The 12,709-nt window shown below is 37.6% G+C and overlaps 1 protein-coding gene across 3 annotated transcripts in view; it reads right to left on the bottom strand.

Moving 5' to 3' along the window:
- Window positions 1-5,875: 5,875 nt before the first annotated feature.
- The window catches only part of LOC121948552 (F-BAR and double SH3 domains protein 1-like), a 28,674-nt gene continuing 21,840 nt past the window's right edge, over window positions 5,876-12,709 (bottom strand). For 2 of the 3 annotated variants that reach the window (XM_042493970.2, XM_088081393.1), the window contains 9 exons: window positions 11,398-11,553; window positions 10,555-10,683; window positions 9,831-9,914; window positions 8,988-9,132; window positions 8,745-8,845; window positions 7,720-7,833; window positions 7,447-7,597; window positions 7,278-7,333; window positions 5,876-7,118 (listed from right to left, as the gene is read on the bottom strand). In XM_042493970.2, the coding sequence (XP_042349904.2) occupies window positions 7,068-7,118; window positions 7,278-7,333; window positions 7,447-7,597; window positions 7,720-7,833; window positions 8,745-8,845; window positions 8,988-9,132; window positions 9,831-9,914; window positions 10,555-10,683; window positions 11,398-11,553 (987 nt within the window). In that variant the 3' untranslated portion in view covers window positions 5,876-7,067. Of the gene's footprint in view, window positions 7,119-7,277; window positions 7,334-7,446; window positions 7,598-7,719; window positions 7,834-8,744; window positions 8,846-8,987; window positions 9,133-9,830; window positions 9,915-10,554; window positions 10,684-11,397; window positions 11,554-12,709 lie in introns of those variants that run through there. The other variant, XR_015777312.1, reaches the window with a different exon arrangement.

Below are 12,709 nucleotides of genomic sequence, written 5' to 3'. Positions count from 1 at the left end.
TCTTAAGAGTTATGTGTCCTAACAGTGACCCTAATACACTGCTTAGCAGCACTGCAAATTTTAACAAGAGGGACAATTTTACTTCCTGCATGGGGACAATTTTTACCATTTTTACCCATTTAAAAAAACCCAGCGTATCACTGACAATCTTCTCGCCTTGTGGTTCGCAGTGCAGATAGCTTTAGTTTAAAGGGATAGTTCACCCAAAAATAAAAATTCAGTCATTGTCTACTCATCCTCATGCCAATGGAAAGTCACGTTAAGTTTTATAGTTCACAAAACACTGCCGGAGGTTCACAGGGAAAAGACACTGCACTCATCTCCCGAACAATTGCAGCAAATGGGGACCAGGATTCAAATATAAAAAAAAAACCAAAAACAAAAAAAACACAAAATGTCTCCATACTGCTCGTCTGAAGTAACCGAAGTGTTCTGAAGCCCCAACGTGCCAAGTTGTTTTGAAAAATGTCCCTGGTGCCTTGTTTTAGCCTTGTTGTAGGCTGTAGCTCCTAGTGTGGGAATCACGTTCACGTATGTGCACTCGTGCAAAAGAGCTCGCAGTATCTGCACGCCAGTGTTTACATGTTACCTGGAGGCGTCCCCCACACACAGAGAGAGACTTGTGGGGTTAACAGAAAGTAACAAACTTTGTTGGATTTAAAACTACTGTGTGTTGTGGAGGCTTTCAGGTAGCATGTAAACACTGACGTGGCGATACCGCGATCTCTCGTTGGTCTTGTGCGAGCACACATACGTGAACGCGGCTCCCACACTAGGAGCTACATTCTTCAGGCTACAACAAGGTCAAAACCATGACCCCAGTGACCACTTTGAAAACAACGTGGCACATCAGGGCTTCAGGAAACTTTTATTGCTTCAGACAAGCAGTATGGAGACATTTTGTGTTTTTATTATGTTGGGGTTTTTTTTGACGTTTGAATCCTAGTTACGATTTGCTAGGATTTTTGGGAGATGAGTGCAATGCCTTTTCCCCGTGTTGTGTGGGCTATTAAAACTTCACCTGACTTTCCATCAGCATGAGGGTGAATAGATAATAACTGAATTTCCATTTTTGGGTGAACTATCGCTTTATTTTGTGCTCACGTTTTGAGACATTTCCCTACCAGATAGAATACATTAAGTACTAAAATATGTTTGTAATTTCTAGAATTTGAGTAAACTTTACAGTGAGGCATGTTTGTCATAAGAAACACCATGGTAACGTTAAACCATAGAAGGGAATTTGTATTTGTTAGGGCTTGCTGGCAGTCCGCCCAGTACACAGTCCAGCCTCCTGCCCTGGAGACTCCCTCTCTAGAGACTGGTTAGAACAGAAGGAGTTTATCACACACAGTTCAAAGGTTACATGTCAGAGGTCAACGTCATTTCCTGGCCTTTATGGGAAAGCAACCATGGGGCCTGTAGTCTGCTGACCCACTTTTTCTCTTACTCTCTTACTGTATGTCTTTCTTTTGCCCCAACATTTTACTTCAGTCATCTGCTGTTTGGCTGTGTGACCTTCTTTTCTCAAGCTGACATGTGGCCAGAACGTCTCCAATCTACAAAGTATAAAACGCTGTCCATAAGAAATACAGAATATTATTTTAATCCAGAAAATGTAGATACTTTCTTGATCTCTTAATGAGTTTGTCTTAATGTTTCAAAATGATCATGATCAATTGTGTGTCACCCCCTGCTGGTCACCAAACGCATCACACATCCAGCAATCAAAGTGTATTTCCATCACCCAACTTCATCGCTTCAGTAAATATGCTCCCAATCTGCTATGCTGACACTGACATATTTATAATATTAACAAGCTATGTGATACTTTTCAACACATTGTGTGCTTGTGTGTTAACCTGCTGAAAAGTCATTTACAAAATAATCTTGTAAATGCCTAAAAGTATGTGTAAAGAGGACAGTGTTCTTGTGTTTTTTTATCTATGCACTATACTTAAAGCCATCTAAGCACCATAACATTGGCATAATGCATCTTATATGTACATTGCTTTGCAAATGTGGACTCATGTATATAAAAAGATATGGGATGTCTTAAAGGTGCAGCTACCAGTAGCCATATTGTTCAACACAGACTGATGTGGAGCTCTGTGTCTAGATTTTTCTCCCCTCCAATAAACAGCAGTTTGAATGTGAAACTCTGAAGTCAAGGTCAAAGGTCTGTCCTGACTGTTGCATGCAGTCACCAAAACATGGAGTCTATCAAGGTCAGATAGTAAGTTTGTATACGTGAAACCAAACAGGTGGCTGTACTGCAAAAACCCATATGTAGTCATGTAAGTCTTGAAAGCATAGTTTCTACTGTTTTTCCCAGTTCTTTCAAAGTAAGTATGTATGTATGTAGAAGAATATAAGGGCCAACATTAGGAATGTCAGTTTTGATTAACTTTGCTTTCAGTGACCTGACACACATTAACCTTTTGAAACCTGGAAAAACATCACTTTCCTTGTGCTCTGGGTTGGAAACTTTTTTGTCCACCTGCCAGTTTGGCTGGTAGATTCAAAAACCTGCTTGTGCTGATTTCAGATGCATTATACAAGTATTTAAAACATTGAACCCTAAGCTAATTGGTGCTTCTTCTTCTTTTTTTTTTTAATATTGGAAAAAGGCAATGTTTCACAAAATAGTCGATTTAGAAAATTATTTTTAAGAAAGATAGGTAAATGTCTAAGGTAAAAAAAACAAAACTAGGAAACAAATGTATTCATAATTATCATTATTTATTTATTCATTCATTTTTTATCTCTCTATTCAGTTATTTTGCAGTTCTTAATCTATTTATCTGTTCTTTATCCTTCTGATGTCCTGTTCTTATCATCTTTTCATTTTAATTTACTTGTTCATCTATCTCTTATTTATCCGTTTTATCTCATCTTTGTTTTATCGCCACTGAAGTGATGTCGTCTTTTTATATTATTTTTAGCGTCTTTTATTGCCTTTAATCTTATATATAAAAAAATGTATTTAGTACGTTAACTGCCTTTCGAGATCTGGCAGTTTCTTTTTTATCATTTTAATTCTTTTTATTTGATTTATTCTTGTTGACCTCCTGTATTCACATGTTGTTCATGCCTTACGATTGACTTATTTCTTTCTAGATCTTTCTCTGTTTGGCATGTTTGTTCATTTTTATCATTCCCTCAGTTCCTGCCTTTGCATTGTCTGTTAAAGCAGCTTGTAAATAACAGTTTTAAAGGTGCTATATAAATAAAGGTATTATTATTATTTTCATGTTTAAATTTGTGTTACAATTTTTTTTTGTTTGAACCTTTTTTGCTTTTCTTTTTTTTTTCTTTTGGTAATTTTCTTGTACTTTTAACCGGTTTCTTTTCAATTTCTTTTGGGTCACTTTTGTTGCTCATTGCCTTCTTCCCAACTCTTAAAATAAATCAAGCCAATCTGCTCACGTTTCAAAGGATTGACCGGTAACTAACCAGTTAATTTTTAAGACAAACACACAAATTAAAACAATATATGAGGTCTTACCTTTTAGCCCTGGCGCTCCACTGTCATAGCGAGCTTTAGCACCGCTCAGAGCGCCTGTTGTCCATTAAAGGTGATGTTGTGGTGTTTTGTGTTGTTAATATTTCGCCTTTTATATAATTTTCTGTTATCTGACAGACAACAGCCGAGTTATGATAACATGCAGCTGCATAATATTCGGTGTCCTCCCTCCAGTTTCTCCCAAATACATCCATGGTCTTTATGCTGCTTAGCTAGCATTAGCCATGCTTGCTTTACGCGATACCAGCGATACAAGGTGCGCGCGGTCAAATTTGACGGCTAGCAACAGTAATACCACTTGGACGAATTACATGTCAAGATGTAATTAGGAGTCACGTTTTTTTTACACTTAGATCCTGTATTTTTTTTTTTGTTTTTTTGTTTAGTTTGCTAAAATGTTAGTGTAGGTAAAGATATGAAATACATGGAGATAAAAACAAAATATTAATTTAACATGCACAAGCTTATTTTTCTTCTGTTGTCAGTATTCTTATTGTATGGTCTGACACTTCACTGCATGAGTTATTACAGAAATGTTTGGATCATGTACTGAGTGTAATTCTTTGGCCCTGAATATATATATATATATATATATATAGAGAGAGAGAGACCTGGTAATACCTAGTGTGACACATCAGCAAGCAAATATTTTTATGCAATAATTTGTGTCCTGGTCCTGAGGTGAACTAGGGCCCAGTAGTCAAGAAATGTTGTTAGTAATTAAGCACATTACAAAGCAAAGTTAAAAATAAAGCAGAATTGATCGGAAAGCTTTACAGTGAATATTCAGAGAATGAATGTGGCCATAGTATTATTCGTAAATTATATACAGAGTATATTTTATTTAGTAAAAGATCCACTGTGGCATTCATTCTTCTGAATGTTACAATGTCACTTTCAGAACAAGGTTTCACACACCAGCAATGTCATATTCATAATGTATGAATATTAACAAGAACAAATCCAGTTCAGTTAAGAGGTCCAGTGTGCTACTTTTTCCAGTTTCCAGTTCAGTTGCTTGTATCTTCATTGGTATTTTAAAAAGACATATAACAACATAAATACTGCTAGGTGTGTGACTCATGACAATACAAGTTTTGTTTTTTGACAGCTGGACAAATAACAAATCCACTTTGGTCAGCTCATAACATATGTACCATGTTGCTGCCCTGGGACTTGGGAAAAATTATGTATTATAAATGTAAAAACATCATGATAATTCTACCAAAATGTTGAGATATCCAGCATTACAAAGATCAACAGCGATCATATTGAAGCACCACTGAAAAGCGCAAAAGCTAAAAAGCCTCAACAGCTTGATAAAATCAGGGGGTTTGTGATCTCTCTCTTTATGTTTTAGAGATGTATAATGTATTTATCCTTACTAGCAGGGCCTAGATCATATGCACAATATACACGTTAGTGATGTGACAGACTTGTAAATATGCAGATGTATCATAATTTACTCTTAAAAAATAAATACCAGAAGTTTGCTTTTCGGACTTGTTTAAGTGTGTTTTGTTGTTGTTAAGCTTGTTGACATCGGTCAAGGATCCTGGTAGTAAACAACAGTATAATCACACCAACATGTTACATTATTGACCATACCATAGTTAAAACACACATCAACCTCACCAGTATGATTTTTTATAAAATCCAAAACTATAAAATGCAGTAGAAAAACATTTATATTCATTAAGAATTGTTTTTGAAGAAATGATTCAATTTGACTAAAGTGCAAAATAATGCCGACAAAATGTCCTTGGATTTCCCAGCAGTCACATTCTAAGATATGTTCTCATATAGTAACTGCACAATATCATGTTTATTTGGATTAGCACGTTTACTGGTGAAGTCAATGCTTGCAGAATGTAATATTTTATTTCTAAAATAAAAGGGACCATTATGATGTTAACTGGTGTATCCTGCATGTTCTCTTCACTGTGCTGTTCTTTCAATATTCTTTCAGATGTGTTTTAACAACTCATTTCAAGCCACACAATTCAAAGAAATATTTTCAAAGAAAATCAAATACTGTTCTACATTTTCTTCAGTTTAACATGCGACATGTCATGTTTACACACAGTGCTGGCTACCATGTCATATGCTACACTAATATTGCTTCTGAAGCACTGGTACCCAACACCCACTAGGGGTCACCAAGGCTTCACAGGGGGGATGAGAGGCCTGTCTGATTTTAAAGGGTTTGAAAAAACCTTTTTAAAAATGTAAAGAGCAGGTTATTTGCAGCCTTCCATTCATTTATGGGAAGAAAATAAAATGAAAGTGTTATATTCAAAGTTTAGATTATTATGCAGGATATGAGCCTCACAGGATAAGAGCACGGTGAAGAGCTGAACACAAGCTTTATTCACAGAGCCTTTACTCTCCTCTAAACAGTCTCATCCTGCAGTTAAGAATGCAGGGAAAACAACCAAAGAGCTAACAAAACAATGGTCAAGTGCCAGAGAGAAGACTACACTGAAATAAACCTTTTAAATATGAATGATTGTTAAAAAATACTCCATCATATAAAAAAAACACCAAAAAAAAAAATCACTTAAAAACTTCCTGAAAATATCAAGAAAGCTAATCACAGATGCACTATAATCTGCTTAAAATTCATCCAATTAACTTTTTTGTTTTGTTTTAGACGTACTTCCTGCATTTCACTGTTTGATTTCATTGTACAAATTATCAGTTGTTCTGCTCTGCTATAGTTATGCATTGGATATAATATCAAATACCCATACAGTATGGGTCATATATTCTCTGCTGAAAGCCAACACAAAAAGCACCACTTTACCTTTCTTAAACTGTAATTATAAACAGCAACATGCTGTTATCCCAACTCGTCAAATATTGCTGCTTGGTCTGCACTGTTCATGTCTCTATATGCTAAATATCCTCCTGTATCGGCACAATTTATGCCTGTTAATTGCGTCTTTTCAAAATAAACTTTCATTTTCATAGGGAACGCACAGTTTCTTCTCGTTAGATGCATATAATCTTTTTCAAAATAAACATTGGTGAAACGTCTTGCATTTACATTCATTTCCTTGTCCAACAAATGGTTTAGAAAAAAAAATCCATCATGGTTTGGCTCAACATTCATAAAGGAAGTGAAAAGCGGGCTCCTGGATGAAAGTCCATGGTTTGTTGGACCCATTTACCAGCAGGGTTTCAAACTGGCGCAGTCCAGCCAATATTATACCATATCACTATATGACGCTGAAATCACTGACCAAGAGACGGTATTTGATGAGTTGGGAAAGAAAACAGGCTGTAAAGATTCATTATTTGTTTCCCCAAACAAGATATTTTGGAAATGAATAAGAATTATAATTCAATGTAAACATGTCACATGGAGTTTTTTTTCCATTGGTCAACTTCGTTGTAAGATTCCTCATCTTTCAACTAAGTTGACCAATGAAAAAAACCTAACAAATACTGACAAATACAAGTTACTTGTTCAATACTATAATAAAAGTACACCAAGTCCTGTAGTCTTGATTATTAATCTCAGTGACTAGTCTTTGTCTCAGGGCTGAGCTGAAGGCTTCTGTGTCGGAGGAGGAGGAGGTGCTCGACACTGAAACAGTACAGAGGGAGGAGAGAGATGTGTTGATTATCGCCAATCCCTGTCAGTTCAAAGATCTTTTCTACATTTTGTCATTGAGCAGACACTGTGATATGCCCAAAACTATATTCATTTATACCGACAATATTATTTTGTTCAAAGGTTACATACTGGTCTAAGTCGACTGCTGGAGAGATCTGGAGAGTTGTGGCTGCTGCCTGCAGACTCTGACGGGACAAAAGACACACTGACAGCCATCACCATCTCAGCTTTCTCATGTAGGAAAAGTGACATTAGAAAGGAGATTAAGAAACAAACCCTCTGCTCTGACATCACTCACCGACTGAGTTGTCTGCCAGCTTCAGAGGAAACATCTGCTGTTTGTCCTCCACACAGCCAGGGGGAGTCGCAGCGAGTGCTGAACTACAGCCGGGGTCTGATGTGGTTGGGCCGGAGGGGGAGAAGGGAGGCATGGTTGGGGTGGAGAGAGGCTGGGTGGGACCAACATCAGAGGGGAAGTGAGATAATGCTTTTATGTGGTATTTGTAACATGATTTAGATAAGTTAGGATTTCCAGAATTATTCATGAAGCATACAGAGATTACAGTCTCACCTCCTCCTCCTCCTTTTCCTCCTCCTCCCCTTCATCATGGACCAGCTCCACCACTAACGATGGGAAGACACCGATCCGTCCATTCAGCTCTCCCTCCCAAAACCCATCATCCACCTGTAAAACATAACATTCATACAGGTAATGTAATGAGTAGGCTTGGGTGATGTGTAGTATTTCATACCTTCATACCTTCTGAAATATCACCGGGGTATATGGTGTAGGTGCGTGATGCTAACAAGCTCCCCCCAGCGGAAACTTACTTTCAGCTTTTCAAACTAATAACGACACAATAGAAACCCATAAAATGTTAAGAAAACTAAGATTCTCACAACTAGTTTCCTTATTAAACAGAGATATACAACTGTACACCTTTTAAGTTCAACTTTCTCTCAGCCACAGAAGACTGACGAGGCTTAACTGCCTTATTAACTCATCATAAAACACACTCTATTCAACTGTGACAGAAACTAAGTAAAACTTCAAAATCCAAATGACATTTGCAATTAAACTAATAACCTAAAATCCAGCCTTGGATCACTACATCTCTCAATAGCATGCCATGCGGCTAACCTCATGGGCCCTATTTAAACAATCTACAGGGCATGGTCTAGCCTGATAAATCCTTGTATGAGTTTGTGAATTAATTGGAGCATGAGGGATTGTGGGATTTTAAAGGATTTTGAACATTGTGCCCTTTAAATTTAGGCAACAGAAGACTGCTTTTGTCTGATTCAGCCCCCACATAGGTACAGATAATGCCACAAAAAAAGAGGCATTACATCATCTGTCCCATGCAGCATTTAGCTGCTTAACAAGCCCTAATCACAGGTCTGGGATGGCACTTCTTTAAGTTAATTTAACATGACTAAATTAACTTAGATTAAACTAAATTGACATTAATTAACTGAATGCCCTTGTTAAATTTCTGGTGATGATGCTTTCTTAATGTTCCATGATGCATGTTTTATTCTCATTTGTGCAAAGCAATTCCAACTGGAGCAATAAAAGTTTCATTCATTACACACCTCTGCATGTCGACAGCGGATCAGGTGAATCAGTGCCCCCTCCTGGAAGGATAGCTCCTCTGCACTCTGGGCCTGGTAAGAGTACAGAGCTCTGGCTACTCCTGACACAGGAATCAAACCACACACTCACATGACATCACCTTGTTATGAATCATTTGTGCATACACATTACACACTAACATGGAACAGTGTTTTAGATGCAGTATGTAAGTAGAGATATATTGAGCTGTAACACACTCTGACCTCTGCTCCCTGCCCGCTCTTTGTTCCCAGTGGATGAGGTTGAGCTGAAGGAGCTGTCCAGCTGAGCAGAATCCTCAGCTGGTAAACACAGGAACTGCACGTAACGCTCAGGAACATACCCCACCTGACCACACGAGTTACACACCTGGACAGAGACAGGAAGTATTTCAGAGAGGCAGTGGAAAACATCCAGCAAACATTCAGTGTGTGTCTCTCTCTCTCTCTTATTTGGGACAGGCCTGTGGGCTTTTACTCGACTCTTTTCTAATCACACACTGAGCTGATCTTTAAAAAAAATCGTTTATAACCTAGGAATAGCTGTGTATTAGAGATTGTTGTACCATTACATGCAATGAAAAATTAACTACTTACTGTGCTTACTTTAAAACACCGTCAAGCCCATACATAAATGAATGAATGAATGAATGAATGAACGAACAAATGAATTAACAATCAAAGAGTAAAAAAAACTGCTAAAGCTAATGGATTTTGCAGCACAGGGCGACATACTCCTCAGGTGTGTGAAGGGAGAGATGTGGCTTTGTCTCTCAAAGACAGCTTACTCTGATTTTCTTCTCAACTTCACTCTGTGTCTCTGCCCTGCTGGCAACTCCGGGACCCAATGTTTATTTTTTGACCGCCCGTAGCAGCGTTAACACCTCCTGCTCCTGTAAGATTTGGGTTGGATCCCACGGGCTCTGCGGGATCCCAATCCCAATGCGGGGCTCTTCCACATACCCTGACAGCACGGGTATCATTTCCCAGAAATATGGAATATGTAACAGTAAGGAGAGGTAGTCCCTTCATTCAGAGAACTGTGTTTACAATGTAAGCAGACATTACCTTCAGCCAGTCCTCCATGTCTCCATCCTCAATCACTTGAAGCTCCTCCCCTTCCATGATAGACAGCTCATCTGATTGGCTAGCCTAGGAAGTAACATGTTTTTGTCATTATGAATTTCATCATTCAATAATTAACCAACTGCAGTACTATACACACAGGACATAACACCGTTCATTACCTTTGACGAATACATTTTCAGTTTTTTTAGATTCATTTCTGAGTTAATCCAGAGGTTTCTTTGGTTTCAGATGGTCACCACTGTTTTGGATAGATTTGACCTTTTATATTATTTTGATCAGACATACTTTATATATACTTTATATACTTATAAGTATACTTCTAGTTATCTATAATATATATATATTATCTATTTAAACGTATCAAGCTACCAAACAGGATTTTAAAATTGCTTGCAGAAGCTTTTCTCGACTTCTTCCTCTTCCACCGTGTTGATTTGTCAGTGTGTAACACTGTTTCTCAACATGTTCTGGCCTGTGACTTCACTTCCCCAACTGTCATGACCACAGCTTTTAGAGAGGTGTCAAGCTGTCATTTTGACTTTTTTGAGAATTGTTGGGTTGGTTTATTTCTGAAGTATGGAGGAAGTTCTGAATAGGACCATGTAAAGCTTTAACCCCAAGATTAGAGAGGATGTGCTGTAATATTTTTGCAGAAGGAAAACGTGTAAACCACAAGTGTACATTTCATTCATGCGATGTCTACCTGATAGCTATAGATGACTCTGCAGGCTGCAGGGTAAATACACACTCCAGATGCCGACACTGGATCTGCAAAGATGTCTCCGTTCTCATCTTCATAGTCCTCAAAGTCAGTCAGCTCAAACTCATCTTCCTGACAAAGAATTTTAAAAAATTAAAAACACACAATAACCAGATGAGACTGACATAAAAAGCAAAATATCTCACATATTTCTCTATGTGGTTCATACTCCAAATATTAAATCATTATATAACTTAAATGAGGACCCACAGCCCTCCTTGCTGGGCAATTGAACATTAAGATATCATTTTACAGTAGACAGAATGTTTTCATCTCTTCATGACTCTGATGTGTTTGACTGGATCAGTTTTCGTCAGATCTGACTTTTAAGGGATGTGAAATTCTGTATTGTCCTTATTATCAACAAATCCCATAATAAGAATAAACCAACAATGAATAGATCATAATAACAAGTATCGTGTGTAACAGAGTTAGATATATCTTCTTCCTCTGTGTTTGAGTAACATTGAAAACAACTTTCTTATGAAGTAACTGAGCCCTTAATGAAGCTATGTATTATTTATACTATATATCTAACTGTGTAAATATTTTTTGAAAGCACTGTAGTGTCACAATATCACTATCAAGGTATTTGGTCAAACATACTGTGATATTTGATTTTCTTCAGCCCTACAATCATGTCTGGAATGAGGTGTTACAAATGTCTCAGGCCTTTTTCATAGACAGTGTGTGTCTGTGTCTGTGTGTGTGTGTGTGTGTGTGTGTGTGTGTGTGTGTGTGTGTGTGTGTGTGCACGTGTGTGCGTGTATGTGTGTTTTTGCCTACTGAAAAGTCCTCAGTCGACTTCCTCTGTTCACTGAGGCGTCTCTCCCTCTCCAGCTCCTCCTCTGCCTGGTTCATGGCGTTGTGGAGCCACAGTTCGATTCCTGTGACACTGTCTGATAACAGAGCCAGACGGGCTTCAGCCTTCACCCTACTGAGCTGAGACAGAAACAACACAACACACTTGTTCTTACATTTTGACTTGTCAATAGAGCACCTAGTATAGCCCTACAGTAGACTTAATAGACCGGGCTATTATGTGTTTAAATTGTTGACCTCAACAGGCTTGTATTTGGGACAGGCATCTATATGGGAGGGGTTTTCTTTCCTTTTGCACAAAACTGTTTGTCAGCAAAGATGGGAAATGGAATTAAATTATTTATTTAACCTTTTGAAACCCGGGCAGATTGGCCTTAATTATTTATTTAATTTTTCAAAAATATGGGAAGAAGGTAATGAACAACAAAAGAATAAATAACACAGAAGGTAACAAGAAATCTGAGAAAAGTCCAAAAAAACCTCCTCAACAAACGAACAAAAAAAAGAGAGAAAGTTAAATAAAAACATATAAAGCAAGAAATGACCAGACAAAATGCTTAAAAATTATAGTAATTCTGTAAAATAATTTTAAAAACATAATTATGATAATCATGAATATAGTTCAGCGGACACTTTTCTTCAGCTCTAAAAGTCTTTTACATTTACTAACCTCTTTTTTTGCATCTGTCTTGTTGACTTTGCTAGTAATTCTGTCTTCTTAGGTGCTCTCACAGTGTCATTACAATTAAATGAATGATTGAATTATGAGAATGTTACCAAGCTAACAATGTGAGTGGTATGTCCATATTGACAAACGTTTAAACAAATATACATATTTGTACACAAAATCTAAGCAGCTGGCTAACTTTAACTCAAGCAGGTCATCTGGTTTTATACATCCAAAGAACTTCAATAAAAAAGAACTGCATGGTAACCTGACCGGGCCTCTAATACAGACAGGCCTTGATTTGTCAAAATGCGTAGCCACATCGGACTGATTAAAGGGACTGGGCGGTTAATTGGGACTAGGCTTCCATTTAAACTTTTATGGTACATGAACTCTTCACTTTCCCCTAGTTTAGCTGTTGCAGGTCTTCTCCAGCTGCCCCCTCTCTGCTATAAGGAAGCATTTCAGGCTATTTGTATCCGATTTTTACGTGAGATTTTATTTGTTAAGTGAAAACTGAGGAAGGGAGAGGCTGAGAGCAGAATGGCGACATGATGAGGTGCAGAGCAGTAGAGGCTAGCTCACCTGTGGGGAAAAAGCACATTTAAA

Source organism: Plectropomus leopardus, chromosome 8, assembly GCF_026936395.1.
Source record: "Plectropomus leopardus strain MGB_pleo_1.0 chromosome 8, ASM2693639v1, whole genome shotgun sequence".
Taxonomy (NCBI): Eukaryota; Metazoa; Chordata; class Actinopteri; order Perciformes; family Serranidae; genus Plectropomus; species Plectropomus leopardus.
The sequence above is the reverse complement of the archived record's forward strand: the minus strand, read 5'-3'. Positions and strand labels throughout refer to the sequence as shown.